The sequence below is a fragment of the Engraulis encrasicolus genome, chromosome 7 (genome assembly GCF_034702125.1).
Source record: "Engraulis encrasicolus isolate BLACKSEA-1 chromosome 7, IST_EnEncr_1.0, whole genome shotgun sequence".
NCBI classification, from domain to species: Eukaryota; Metazoa; Chordata; class Actinopteri; order Clupeiformes; family Engraulidae; genus Engraulis; species Engraulis encrasicolus.
Window position 1 is genome coordinate 50,569,625 of NC_085863.1, and position 15,000 is coordinate 50,584,624.

The following is a 15,000-nucleotide window of genomic DNA, read 5'->3' on the forward strand; positions in this document are numbered from 1 at the left end:
TCAAAATGGCTGAGAAGAAAAAGGAACATATTCCCCTCCCTATGAAATGCACAAATTAAGCCATTAAGCAAAACTTGAAATTTATTCTGGTACATAGGTAAATATTCATGATCTGGCAGGGAGCTGGGATGAAATTGGTCAGGGGGCAGATTTTTTAAAAGAGAGACCAGAGAGGCAATTACACTTCTGTCCTGAAAATACAATGACTCGCATATGAGTACGCTAGCCTATGAGGCTATGATTAGACTACCCATATGGGTTACACTTTCTTTTTTAAATTGCATTTGGTACCACAGTAACAGCAACTCAGTAATCTGAACATTACCCTTTGAAAATACAACATTGTTCTATAGCCTACTTGCATTTTAGAAATGAAACAAAAAGAGTGGATGCCAACCAAACACATTTCCTCTAAATAACAATTTGGCAATATTGAAGGCTTGCACATCAAAAACCTAGGCTACACCCTGAGACTGTCCAAGAAAATACTGACTTCACATGACGTGACGTGATGATGATGACAGTTGAGCAAGTGAGCGCACAGAGTCCTCCCTATGTGTCCTCCCTTGCCAAGGTCTCAGGAGGAGTAACATAAACAGTACTAGCCACGTACTTACAAGATAGGTGTATGTATAAACCGAAGCTATTTCTTCTCACAAAGTTAACAGGTTGAGCATTTGTTAGCATTTGTGCTAAGCGGAGAATTAGCTATTCTAGCGCCAAAGTTTCTCTCCAGCTCTTCTCCGTCAGTGGAAGCGCTCGATACTCCCGACGCTTATCTTATTTCAAAACTCCCCCGACTGTTTGTCTGTCTGCCTCTGTGTCTATGTGCGCGACGCGCACGCTGTCTTTTGCGCCCCTACGGCGTTGTAGGTGCTCAGGCAGGCAGTCACCCTGCGCAATGATTATTGGAGAAACGCTAATAGGCTATAGCCTAAACGGTAGATGTCACGATGACAATTCATTTTCCCCATAATTATTATCACGCCGCAAGCATTTGAACAGGAGAATCTTGGCTGGTTGATCTAATGTTCAGTTCCTGAGGTGCGCCCTGAGCTCTGCCGGCATCTTGCAATGGTTCGTATTCAGACGTGCAGAAAAGTTACTATTATCAATGCGACAGCGCGATGCTGTCTCCATTTTCGACCATTTAGCACTTTAGATTGTTATTAGATCATTATTATCATTACAATGTTGTGGATTAATGAGGCGTTATGACTTTGTAACTTTATATTGAGAAATGTTCTAGGTGCGCTCAAAAAAAAAAAAAAACATGAGGGCGCATCCACGGAGTATGAGGGCGTGGCGCCCTTATTTCCCCGTTCAGAAAAAGCCCTGCACAGTCTTAATTAGTGAGAGTAGGAGGGGTTTGTTCACTGCTTGGTGTTCTGTGGAAGTGGAACTCAACTGAATATAGGCCATTTGAGTCCCTCAGGCCTGTGCTGTGAAAGAGGAGAGAGAGAGAGAGAGAGAAGAATGGAGGGATGGAGAGAAAGAGTTTGTCTATGTACATGTGAGTGCATATATGATGTTTTTTTTTCCAAATGGCCTATTATCCTCCACCAGTGCTGGGTAGTATGATTTTGAAAATGCTAGGGCCTTCTTCCTTTTACCATCCTTTCTTTCACTTGCATTCAAAATGGCAGCCACGTGCCGGTATATGTTTACTAACCGGCATTGCATCTTTAAGCCCTGAAGCCCATAAGCACATAAAGTGAGTCATTATCAGTCAAGGAAAATTCAAGCATGTCTTGAGGGCAACGGCCAGGCGTTTGATCACAAAATAGTCTCGGCGCTTTAGATTGCTGCGGCTAATGGTTTCACACAAACAAAATATATTTGCATAAGGTCGTGCATATACACGGGCTCTTGGAGATGGCACGCTGCCACCAGCTGTTTTGTATGAAAACAAACAGGGAGGGAAAAAACACACAGAATATCCAAAGATCTGAGATGAAGGTCAAACAAACTGACATAAAATGGAGTCTGTGCTCAGTTTCATTTTATTTATTAATTTATTTGTTTTTTTTGTTTTTTTTTACCAGAGGCAGGATACATGTAATGCAATTAAAATATTTCCACAGGTGTCAGTATATGGATTATGGTCATGAATACAAAAGATCAGATTGAATAGGTTCTGTTTATTTCTTTTTTTGACAAGAGCCAAAATACTGACACATGCAGAAGGGCACCTCGCAAACAAAAGAAAAACCAAAGCAGCAAGTTTGCTCCTCTTGGCAATTATCACAATTCATATTTGGCGCTGGTTGGTTCTGAGCTAATGTGTTTTATGTAGGCTACAACACAGGGGCTGCAAAAATGTTTGGGAACCATGAAAGATTCAAAATTTGGGCCCCCAAAATGACAAATTATATTATCAGCATACTTCCAGGGGCCCCGTCAGTGCTGTCGGGCCCTTAGAATCTGTAACACCTTTCCCCCCCTCACGGCACCCATGCTACAACATATGAGAGTGTGACATGTTCTCAAGGGGTTTAACAATCAGGCTTTCCCCCAGCGCTTTCTTATCAAGGCGGCCGCCTTGACTAAACCCCACCCCCGCCTTGGCTACGTTCCCTAAAAAAAAAAAAAATGCGTCCGAGGGCAAAAAAAACAAAACTTTGTAATGCATGTTCAAGCGCAGGCACTAGGACAACATCGGTTGGACTAAATTGTGACACCTAGTGGTCGGATTTATTACTACGCCATGTGTGTCCATCCTCGAGGCCATATTTTGAAACAATTTTAATTTTCAATTCTTGGGTTGCAGTTACGTCAGAATGCCCCTTCACTGGAGCGCGCGAATTTGAAATGGTGGACAACCCTGGCTTGGAGCCATTGAAACCCATTCAAAAGTACATTTGTTCGATGTTCGACAGAATATTTTTAATTAGACCTTAAGACACACCATGGGTCTTGTTTAAAAGCTGAGAACCTCAGCTTTCCATACCTGAAAACGGTATTTTCCTAGCATCTACCAATCCGAAGGTAGCCTACTTTAAGTGCAGAATTACTTTTCTAAAGATAGCGTTTTGTTTCCTTGGAAACGGACGCGGTTACTCTCAATGGGTTTATGTGTTACGCATACGCTATTTGACTCGGGTTTGCATTATTATGGATGAATTTCTAATCTTGACATTCTAATGGACAATCTGTGCGAGTTTCAAAATGCGTTTTTATGTAACATGGGAGTAAAATGTGTTAACAGTACGCCCGTCTGGGATTTGTTAGCTAGTTCGCTAGTTAGCTAGCAAGTAAGTAATAGCAGAAATAAACTCTCTCTGGTAATAGATATTAGAATCGATCTGTCTCAATGGCCCAAGCATAAACAAAGAAACACCAGGATTTGGATGTAATGCTATAATATCAGCAATTTGTCAAAGCAAAACATTCTGAGAACATTCACAGAACCAGTTCATTATATCCACAGCCTTGAGTGTTGGCAAATCTTTCCACTTTTGACATGATGTAGTGTAGAGACCTAGCACTTGCTAGCTAACTAGCGGGCCAGCTAGTTTAACAAATCCCAGACGGGATGTAAACACATTTACTCCCATATCACATAAAAACACATTATGAAATTCGCATAGATTGTCCATTAACATGTCAAGATTAGAAATTCATCCATAATAGTGCAAAACCGAGTCAAATAGCGTATGCGTAACACATAAACCGCGTCCGTTTCCAAGGAAACAAAACGCTATCTTTAGAAAAGTAATTCCGCACTTAAAGTGGGCTACCTTCGGATTGGTAGATGCTAGGAAAATACCGCTTTCAGTTATGGAAAGCTGAGGTTCTCAGCTTTTAAACAAGTCCAATGGTGTGTCTTTAGGTCTTATTAAAAATATTCTGTGTCAGATCGAAAAAATGAAGTTTTGAATGGGTTTCAATGGCTCCAAGCCCAGGTTGTCCACCAGCAGCGGTAGATCACCACCAGGGGGCAGCACTATGACGTCAGCAGCAACCCAAGAATTAGCATAAATGGGCCACCAGTAGGGCAGTTTAATTACAACAGGGCACTGGAACTCTTTTTTGAAAAACCGAGAAGGATGGCCTGCAAGGACAAGACTTGCAAAATGTGCCATAGGTAGTCATAGGTAGCCAGTCAATTTTGCACTCCATTTGGTTTCTCTTTTTCGTTAATGTAAACAACCTGCACTGCACTTTTTGTTACATTTTTCTTTTCAGCTTCTGTAAATAGTTTTGATATGGCAGGTCAATAAATACATATTTTCCAGTTCTACACAGCTTTGTTATTATTCAACCCCCCCCCCAAACAGTATTCATGCCGTGCGTGACATCAAACCCCGCCAACACCTCCCCCCCCCGCCCCCCAGGGACAGACTCGAAGCCTCACCACCTTGACTAACCCATTTTCTGGGGGAAACACTGAACAATGCATTGCTTTTTGCAATAGAATCCACATGTGGACAGTTGTAAAATAATGTGCTTCTTGTTACTTATTTTCATTTTGAAAGACAGACATAATGGTAGCACTGGTTTTGTGGAAAAAGTAAATTTGTTTGATGTCCTGCAAATGCCCCAAACTAGCAGCCTGTCCACCTATGTCAATGTAGTCATATGCTGTTGATGGCAAAACCGGATCTCTTCCATCTCTCTTGTTTGTTCATAACCCTAAACCTCCGTCAGATCTCCCCGAGTCTGTAGGAAAATGACTAGCTATCCCTCTAAATCTTTGTCAGACCATATATGTATCTGAAACACTTTGCGACCTCTCTGTGTCTGTAGGTAAATGACTAAACTGACCGCCTAAACCTCAGTCAGACCGCTCGGTGTCTATCTTCAGTAAAGGAAAATTGCACTTCCATTTGCACTCAGGATCACAGTCACATCCCCCCACTGCTCTAGATGATAATGAATGTTTTGCCCAGGCTGTTTTTTCCTAACGTGGCCTAGAGCAGAAGCATCCGCTCTGGATTGTGATGTGGTAGATCCGCTGGATCAATACATATTGATCCACTCTGGGCCTCATAGTGAGAGGCCCAGTCAGAGGGCTTTTGTCTGAGTGCTGACGAGTTGCAATTGCCCTTGAAACTTGTGTGGATGAAAACATCATCCAATTGATGAATAGGTTAGCCTACTACAGACACAGAGCTGTGTGTGCTAAAATGCATTTCAACAAACTGCCGTACTGAGAAAGAGACAATGAATGAAGGACATTTTGCATTTGGAATACAAATCAGAGTGAAACATGAACATGACACGTGAAACCAGTTGGGACAAAGATGCGTAGATTTTTAGTCCTATACAAGGATTTTCCTGACAGTCCCTAGACATAGATAAATATTTAATATACGGCTAACCATTAAGCAGAGTGATTTTTAAAAGATATGGCAGATATTTTATTAACTTTTTCTTTAACAGACTTGTGTGTCCAAGAATATTTCTAAGTGTAACAAATAAAATGGGTACAGCACACTTCTTTAATTGCATTTTCAAGGTACCAGCCAGCCACCTGCTATAAATTGTAGTCACTCATAAAGGTTATTGGCTATATTCTGAACATGTAAATTTAAAAAAGGACATTTTCATTACCTTCCTTTCTCACTATCCCTCAACACCCGCCCCCCTCTTCTCTCTCGCCCGGTCTCTCACAGATACACACACACACACACACACACACAGACACACAGACCCACGCGCACCCGCGTCCATGGACCCACTCGCACACTTGCACACACGCACGCGCCAAGCTGCAGCAGCGCTGTGTGTGCGGATGGGATGCTAGTGTTATCCAACGTCAAAGCGAGTTGCTATCCTCTTGTAATGTTGCTAGGTAATCTGTTGCGGTGCGACCTGTAGTCTTCACGAGTCCCGCATCTTCTGGACAGACGTGCTGACTGGACGACCGAGGCGAACACTTGGTGTGGGGTTTTATTTCCCCCCGTTGCGTCTTCTTGGCGCAGTGGACACAGAAGTCCATTCACGCCGTTTAGATTTTCTTTGCTCTCCCCATCTGCGTTCATGGTTCTCCTGTCTCACTTTGGCTCGTGGACTTGAAGTCAAAGGGGGAAAATGGGGCACCGTTTGATAGCGACCGTCCTGTTTCTCCTGTGCCTCATCTGTAAATCTTTCGCCGGATTTCCAAACCAAATTAACATAGGTAAGTGAGCAGCCTGCTTTTATTGCAGATTATTTTGTGTGAAAAATGACTCTGAATGATTATCATGAAACGATGATTGTGTCTGTACTTCACCGACAACTTCGATTCCTTGCCAGAATAAACAGTGTCAGTCCTCTCGTGCGTAGCCAAAATTGTTCGTTGGATTCTGATGTGCTCAAACTAAATGTCACTTCCTCGCTGCTCACAACAAATTGTGACTGACAACGACTCTGATTAAACAGGCACTATGTACCTTAACCTTACAACCCATATAACCCAAATTGAAATGTAATGCAAACTTCTTATCTCTTCCCTTTGTCGCATGTTCCAGGTGGACTCTTCATGCGCTCCACTGTGCAGGAGCATAGCGCCTTTCGCTTCGCTGTCCAGCTGTACAACACTAATCAGAATGTGACGGAAAAGCCGTTCCACTTAAACTACAACGTGGATAATCTTGAATCCTCCAACAGTTTCTCAGTCACCCATGCGTGTGAGTATATCCTATGTCACTAATGACCAAGCAATTAATAAGCAAGTGGCAAAGTGGGATACATGTCCCTTCTAGATGGGTTGATTACATGTAGACTACATAAGGTGAACTTGTTTGTCATAGCCAACTTCCTGTCTCATCTTTGATGAACTGTCATATCACATCCTTCCCAAAGACTATTTCCAATGTCAAGCAGTGATATACTGCCATTTCCCCGTGTCTTGTTGTATAACCTGCCTACGATAGCCTAGTAGTTGACCAGCTATATCTCAAGTCATACATCACAAGATTCCCATGATAAAGACATTTTACAGTTTTCTGGCTTAACACGTATGGCGTATCATATCTATTCATATTATAGATTTATTCATAGTTGTCAAGGCGTATTTCTCTTCCCCCAAATCCCCAGAGGTAAGAGGTTGAGGAGTGCATAGTGTCCCTGTACCAGCCTTGGGTATATAACTAAAGGAATGTTCACTTTGAGCAAGGAGGCATCAGTTGATGTTTCCCAGACCTGACGTCTGCACACATGCCCATGCAGTGGGACGCCCTTCTTCGCCCCGCATGTGTGTGTTTGTTTTATTGTGTAATTATGAAATGGCCATTTGTGACACTTGTCATCAGAGTTTAACATCCTCTCTTCCCCTGCCAGCTCATAACACCGGAAGCCACGGCTAGTCTCATGATGCAGAGTTCAGATGCAAAACCCTCCAAGTGCATTATGCTCTAGTCAAACATCTAGGCCTACAGGAATGGGCTATATTTTTTTAAAATGTGATAATCTTCATCAACCCCATGTCTGTATACATGCCTGGAATTGATGTATTTGGTCATACTATTTTATCAGCTCTTTTCAGATAGAAGAAAATGTTTTTAAATACTAATTTCAACTGTTCATAGTTCTGAAATGGCACATACAGTAGAGTTTTGCATCTAAACCTAAAATTCTTGCTTGTGCAGTACATTTTTAGCGTTAACACTTACAAAGTTGAATTTAACACTCCTTGGTCCAACTCTACTGTGTGTTGAATGAGCACTGCAACTCCATTTGCTGTGTGTTTGTGTTTGCGGGGGTCAGTCAGGCAGTGGCTTGGGCCCCGGGGCTGTTGCGCTGGCCCCGGTAGAAAGAGAGACGGTGCCCAGGCAGGCTGGGGCCGCGTATGAGCCTGGAGTGAAATGAGCAGCACTGGTAGACCGTAGACAGGGGCGTTTATACAGGAAGTGGGCCATGGACAATCACAGAGCAATTATCCATTGGCCTTTATGTGGGACAGTCAGCCAGCCAGTCAGCGCCAAGGGTTAATGGGTACCATTTCTCAAGCAAATCTCTTATCCTGAAACTTGCTGATCAGGAAGAAAGCACGATTTTCTTTTTTTTTTCTTAAGAAATGGTTTTTAAATGGAGTGTGGCGGTGGTGGTGGAGGTCGGTCAAGGCTGTGTGTGTGTGTGTGTGTGTGTGTGTGTGTGTGTGTGTGTGTGTGTGTGTGTGTGTGTGTGTGTGCGTGTGTGTGTGTGCGTGTGTGTGCGTGCGTGCGTGTGTGTGTGTGTTAAATCCTATTTGCCCTGCTGCATGTGCGTACATCAGCAAATCTCAGCAAGGCTCTTCCTTGATGTCTGTTTATTGGACGGAACTTTCTGTGTGAGATAGTGCAATATTTTATAAATGAGCAGAGCGGGAAAGGCTGTTGTGCAGGGAATGTGAATGAAGACATGAAGCGTTTTGAGAAGCAGGTCATGCGCACAGCGCTATGAACAACTTTCAGCACACCGTGCAGTTTGTGCATACACTATGGATCGAATGGAGAGAGAGAGAGAGAGAGAGAGAGAGAGAGAGAGAGAGAGAGAGAGAGAGAGAGAGAGAGAGAGAGAGAGAGAGAGTCTTTCATGTATCACATGAGAGAGAAGCATGTTTCATGTACAATGACAGAGAGAAAGTCTGCATCATTGATATATGAAGACAGAAGAAGAGCAGATGAGAGGAAGTCAGGGGAGAGAAAGAGACAGAAAGAGATGTGCATCATTCATAGAGAGAGGGGGGGGAGACAGAGAGAAAGGAGAGATGTGTTTCCAAGACATTATGAAATCATATCCTTATCCGCATGTGGTCTCCGGGCCTCTTGAACAATGCAGCTGAAACCTAAAGCACCAAGCTGAGCTGGCCTATATGCTATGTGTGTATTTATAGCGCTAAGGCACTGCAGGTTGATCTCGTGAAAATCAGCAGAGATTAAGCCACTTCCTTACAATACAGCGTGCGACACATTACTGAAATCGTTTGTCTGCGTTGTTATCTCTGTTTAGATATGAAGGGCTTCGTTGCAAAACGGTGTACCCACCATTTTTCACTTTTGCTTTTTATGATTGGAAATGACTGTTCAGAGGTCCTGTCACCTATGTGTGAATTCTTTCTATTCAGATATTTTGGGAACATAGTTTTTAAACCTATATGAAATGCATTTTGTAATACAGTGCCCAATACAAAAATAAATAAATTTCCCAACATTCTACAAAATGAATATACACCGTTTTAGAACAAAACCCTTCATATATTTTAAGGGATTTTAGTGCTTTTATTTTGATAGGGCAGTGAAGATGAGACAGGAAAGGGGTGGGAGACAGAGACGGGGCAGGAATGGGAAATGACCCAGGCCAGACTCGAACCTGAGTCCCCATGTATACGGTACGGGGATGCTCTGCGCAGTGCGCCACTCGAATCTCTTTTTAAGAATTGCTGAGACCTGGAATGACTTCCTTGTGTACTCTTGTGACTTTTTCTTCCTCGCTGTTCTCATTTTGTCTGTTTTTGTTCTTCTGATGTGGCACACCCTGCTGTTAAGGGCCTCAATCACTCCCATAAACTGCCGTGTATAGTAGACTGCAGACAGCTGAAGAGAGAGAGAGAGAGAGAGAGAGAGAGAGAGAGAGAGAGAGAGAGAGAGAGAGAGAGAGAGAGAGAGAGAGAGAGAGAGAGAGAGAGAGAGAGAGAGAGAGAGGGAAAGAGAGAGAGAGAGAGAGAGCACTCTCCCCAGACGGATCCTTCTTGTACCAGATTGTTCTCTATGCACACTTCATTAAATAGCATGAATGCACATACGTACAAGCAGAATGTGAGGAGAGAGAGAGAGAGAGAGAGAGAGAGAGAGAGAGAGGCAGAGACAGAAAGGCATACAAACAAATGGATAGAGAGAGAAACAGATACAGAGAGAGAGAGAGAGAGAGAGAGAGAGAGAGAGAGAGAGAGAGAGAGAGAGAGAGAGAGAGAGAGAGAGAGATCAGTACATTGTAGATCATGGCTGCCCTTGGTGATTGAGTGGCATTGATGGTGTTTGTCGACGTCCCCTGTGGTCAGCGGACTGAGCACTTAGGAGCACCTGTCTGTCGGCTCCTATTGGAGTGCTTTAACCACCCCTGCCCTATCCCCTATCCCCTATCCACCCCCCATCCCCTATCCCCTATCCCCTATCCACCCCCATCCCCAATCCAACTCCACCCATCCCCAATCCACCTCCATCCTCAATCCCCTATCCCCTATCCAACCCCCATCCACTATCCACCCCCATCCCCTATCCAAACCCCATCCCTGTGGCCACTCTCATCCACTGTCCCAGCTCAGGGCAGTTTCCAGTGTCCTGAGCACATCACACACTGTTATATCACCATGCCATGCCCTGACCGTGGATGATAAAACCCAGAGTGAACTTTCCATAAAAAGTCGACAATTGGTATCAAACGCGCGTAGCAAGTTGGTTATGCACAGAGTGCGATTTGTTTAAAAATCAAAGTGGGATACGTTTCAGATTTTATCAATGCAGTCATTCATTGAACCGCAATCAAAATAATGTTGTAGGGTGAAGATATCAAAACCAGAAGTGGCGATACCAAAACCAGAACCCTCTCCCCTCAAATTGCATCCTGGTAATATGCATGCAACTGGTTAGAGTGGTGGAGATCTGTGCACGTTGTCATTTAGTTGGGTAATACTGCACTGTTTCAATTTTATACCCCTTTTTTGCATGAGTTGACTGGTGATGCTTGATGAGAAATGACGTTGCCTGTAGGTCATGGTTTGTTTGTACCGAGCTGACGTTTTCGCTTCATTAACATTAAACCTCATTTCTTCAAAGTTACCCTGGCATGCACTGACTTGGAAAATGATGAGGCCTACAGTATAGATCATTACCTTACCAGCACACTGTAGAACAACAGCAGATGCTGTACAGTATGCGGAGGGTGGAAAAATGAAATGTTGCATGAAAAAGAAAGTACAGCGTCATCATCACAGGAGGCACATCTTTTTTTGAAAGATGTTTTGTGGTCTTTTATGACTTCATTTGTAGGATGGTATAGTGCGAGAGAGACAGGAAACGATTGGGGAGAGAGAAATGGGGAAGGATTGGCAAATGACTTGGGCCGTATTTGAACCCAGGTCATTGGCATAGCAGCCCAGTGCCCTACCGTTAGAGTCACAGTCGGGGCACAGGAGGTACACCTATGTAGCCTGATAAACCAGCCTAAATGGATTGGATGTCTAATTTAATCCAAATGCAGGCAAAACATTTTGCCGTCCAGCAGTTGGCGCTGGTTTTCCAGGCTAACACCTATGTGTTTTACCATAGATACCCACTGGAGATGTCATGCGGCAGCCTTTGTTTCTGCTTTGGTATGCATTAATGTATTCACCTGTCATGGCAAAAATGTATTGTTGGAAAGAGAGAGAGAGAGAGAGTGAGTGAGAGAGATAGAGAGAGAGAGAGAGAGAGAGAGAGAGAGAGTGAGTGAGAGAGATAGAGAGAAATTACAATGTAATATAGCATGTTTGCAAAGCAAGAAGCACTGGTCCTCTTTACCACAATATAATCACTTGACTCTGAAGGAGTCACGCGGGAAGAGGAGTAGAGGACACTGAGTGAAATCAAATGCACGGCACACGCAGTCCAACAAACTGCGCACTCAATTCCCCAAAACCCACACTCATTTCATTTAAATCGTTCTTACATTGTTACTACTAGTAGTAGAGAGTGGTGCAGCACAGCACAGCAGTGAGCCTTTCTCTGCAAACTAGTAAAAGCGCACTGCTGCAGCAGCCTGCCTGCCTGCCTACCCAGACACTATTCAAACAACCCTTTTCATCTCCTCGCCACTCGCCTTTTACTAACAGCCATGAGAAGGCAAGTGTTGCCAGTAAGTCTCTTCTCTTCCAGGCTGGAGTAATCTTTAATTAAAAATGTGCCTATTTTACCAGGTTCTCTTCTGCCCCCTGTACACTAATCTTTAGTAAGGAGAAGAACATGAAAGGAAGTGGAGGAAATATTCAAATGTGCCAACAGGTTATTTAAAATGGTTGAACCATGAAATGGTGCACATGTATTTTTAATACTAAATAGAGGGTTACACATTTGCATGTTTTGATAGACTGTGCCATCAATATGCATTTGTGAGCTCATTTTTGGTCATCCTATCCTCTCCCACTGCTCTGTAGTCTGTGTGTTGACTTGTGTTGTTACCCCCATGTCTTACTGCACAGTGACTGTGGATAGCATATGAAAAAGGTGAACAATAGGTATCCCACCTTTGCCTTTGGCTTTTCCGTCTTTTGCCTTTTTCAATACAGTTTGTCCCTGATTTTCATCCAGCTCTTACAGTATGTGTGATTCTTTTCTTTTCTCTTTTCTTTTATCCTGCCCTTCAGTTTTGTAATTACTCATCAAACAAAACACTCCAAAAGACAACACGTTGTGAAGGCCACCTACACCTGTTGTGGACAGTATATGCCCATTAAGCATGCAAGCCACCTGTGGAAGGCAAACAAAAAATTGTGACATCTAACCCAATCCCAGTCACTTTAGGGCCATTCTGGCTGTTGTTCTGTTCACAACGCAATGCCAACGCCTGGGCCCCTAAATGCACTTTTCCTTACACAAACCAAATTTGTCTGTAATTGGCCTGATTATGGCTGTACTGTAGATTGGTCACCAATGCCGGATGATGTTTGTTGGCTTGTGTGCCCCAGATGGGCACGAGTCCAGGCAGCCTGTGGCTCCAGTCGGAGGGAAGGCTGTTGCTGCTGCTGCTGCTGCTGCTGCTGCTGCTACTGTTGTCTGGTGTCTGTAATTCGTGTTTCTGTGCATGTCACATCAGAGCAGCCGCTAGATTTTTAAAAATAGTATTCATCCATTGTTTTACCAGGAAGGCCCCATTGAGTTACATTAATTCAGGCAGTATAGCAAAGCAAAAAAATGCAAAAGACAGAGGACAAACTGTCAAGCACTCTCAGCAGGCTTGTACGAAATTCCGAATTGGATGAATTTGAATTCAAATTAATGCCATAATACGAACACTAGGTGGTGGTGTTCTATGTACTCTCAATGGGTGGTGTAGCTTAAATTCAAAGAAATTCACCCACCTAGTGTTCGTATTATGGCATTACTTTGAATTCAAATTCATCCAATTCGGAATTTCGCACAAGCATGACTCTCAGAACAACAAAATGAAACCTGCAAAGACACAAATCTCACAGATGCACAAATCAGTGACACATGCAACTAGAAATGAGACCCTCCTGAACGCTAGCCATATCACAGTCCCTCTATGGGGCCCCTGTGAACATCTGCGGCTCCATGAAGGGCCCTAATCCACTCACCTCCATTAACATCACCTGCATGTGGCGTTTGGGTTTCTGTGGTTGGGCAAGTGACACGTTGTAGCGTCCTTTCAGTGGCATTGTGTGACTTGTCGATCAAGCAGAGGCAAGAGTCCTCTTTCTACACATCAAGTCAGTGCACACTGCATGCAGGGACATTGTTTTGGGCCAAATAAAGGCTCCATTCCCTTTATATTGTCCGACTTGAGTCCGACTTGGTATTCATGGGTTGAGCCCTTATAAAAGACCCGAGTCGCCCCTCTTAATAATTGTTTTTCTATGGTCCTGGGGCAGTCTGCGCTGAGTCCTTCGAGTCCCAATCTATACACGCTCAGGGTCGAGGTGATTTAGCCTTGGCCCTTGCCTCAGGAGACGGTCCAGAGGTACATGGTATTAAAAAAGCTTTATGCCACTCACCTTATAATGGAATTGCAGCTGGGCACCGTCAAGCCTGCCAAATGGAGAAGAGGTGTTGTTCCTGGCCTGGCAGTGCGGTGACAAGTGGCCTGACAGGCAATCCATGAGGGCACTCCTGAGGGCAATCCATTGTTGGGCATCCTAGAACAATTTGTGTATATTAGTGTTACCGGTACCTTTTCCAGATTAAACATTTGGTTGGTTTTAAATTTTAAACTTGTTATCTTTAATTTCATTTTTTTTTTTCAAATTTACATTTTCAGATTTAAATAGTGTGCAGAGTCTGGGCTATGTCAAGTTTAAAAGCTTTCATTGAACTGTAAAGCGTGTGCTCTGTGCAGCTATTGCTGTACGCACAAAGCTCTCTGTGAGTCTATTCAACTCTTCTCTTCAAGGTCTTTTTTTGCTGAGTGTTGGGAAGTTGCATCCTATGAATATGGCTTCAAAAAGCATGACGAGTGAAAGATAAGTATATATATAGTATAGTGCACATGGGGTCATGTCATTTTCTTTAGACTCCCGATATTGCATTATGCAGTCCTATTACATTCACTAGACGTACATTCCCGCACACATAATACCATTTGCCACAATATTATACACTGCACCAGCACCACACTCTCAGCAGTAGCTATTCAACAACACTGACTATTGAACTGGATGCAGCAGAATAGAATGTGAGCGTTCCAGTCTCAGGGCAGTTCACCGGCAGTTCAGCAAGCAAAATAAAACGGCAATACAGAGAGGATTTAAAAAAATAAAAATAAAGACTAGATATAGCATGTCTCTGTATCATATCTTTATTTATGCGCTGCAGATGGATCTCCAGTCTCCACAGTTCACGGTGTCATTGTGTCGTGTGAGAGCCTGCAGTGACCCCTATGACCTAGATGATGAAAACCCAGACAGGCAAAGACAGGAAAATGGATCATACAGCAAGCATTACATAGTATGTGCGCCGAATAGGCTTGCCCTCAAATCTCAACGCTGCTCCACTCTCTCCACTAACCTCCTCATGCCCGCCCGCCCTCATCCCACTCGCCATCGAGCGGCCTCATAGCAGAGAGCACTTAGTGTCATTGACATCAAAGAGCCAGCTATGGGGAAATCGCTACGTTCCGCATACACTAACTATTATGCCTTTTTAGTTTTCTGACAGCTTCGATAAAAATTTGTGCATTTGAAATTGTGTCTTTGTCAGAGTAATCCGTGGGAGTGAGCGCTTGGCATGTTACTCTAGTTCGCCCAGGCATACACATAGAGTACAGTGCCTCGTATTCTTTTGTAAATAGAAGAACACCAGATGGTTTTATTTGGACAGAGAGAGA

General features: G+C 43.5%; 2 protein-coding genes across 2 annotated transcripts in view; both read left to right on the forward strand.

Annotated features, from left to right (window-relative positions):
* The window catches only part of stag2a (STAG2 cohesin complex component a), a 25,807-nt gene extending 21,046 nt beyond the window's left edge, over positions 1-4,761 (forward strand). The window contains exon 27 of the mRNA XM_063202265.1: positions 4,750-4,761. Within this exon, the coding sequence (XP_063058335.1) occupies positions 4,750-4,761 (12 nt within the window). The remainder of the gene's footprint in view (positions 1-4,749) is intronic.
* Positions 4,762-5,818: 1,057 nt separating this feature from the next.
* gria3a (glutamate receptor, ionotropic, AMPA 3a) overlaps positions 5,819-15,000 on the forward strand; it is a 134,907-nt gene continuing 125,725 nt past the window's right edge. The window contains exons 1-2 of the mRNA XM_063203868.1: positions 5,819-6,124; positions 6,456-6,614. Coding sequence (XP_063059938.1) covers positions 6,037-6,124; positions 6,456-6,614 — 247 coding nt within the window. The 5' untranslated portion in view covers positions 5,819-6,036. The remainder of the gene's footprint in view (positions 6,125-6,455; positions 6,615-15,000) is intronic.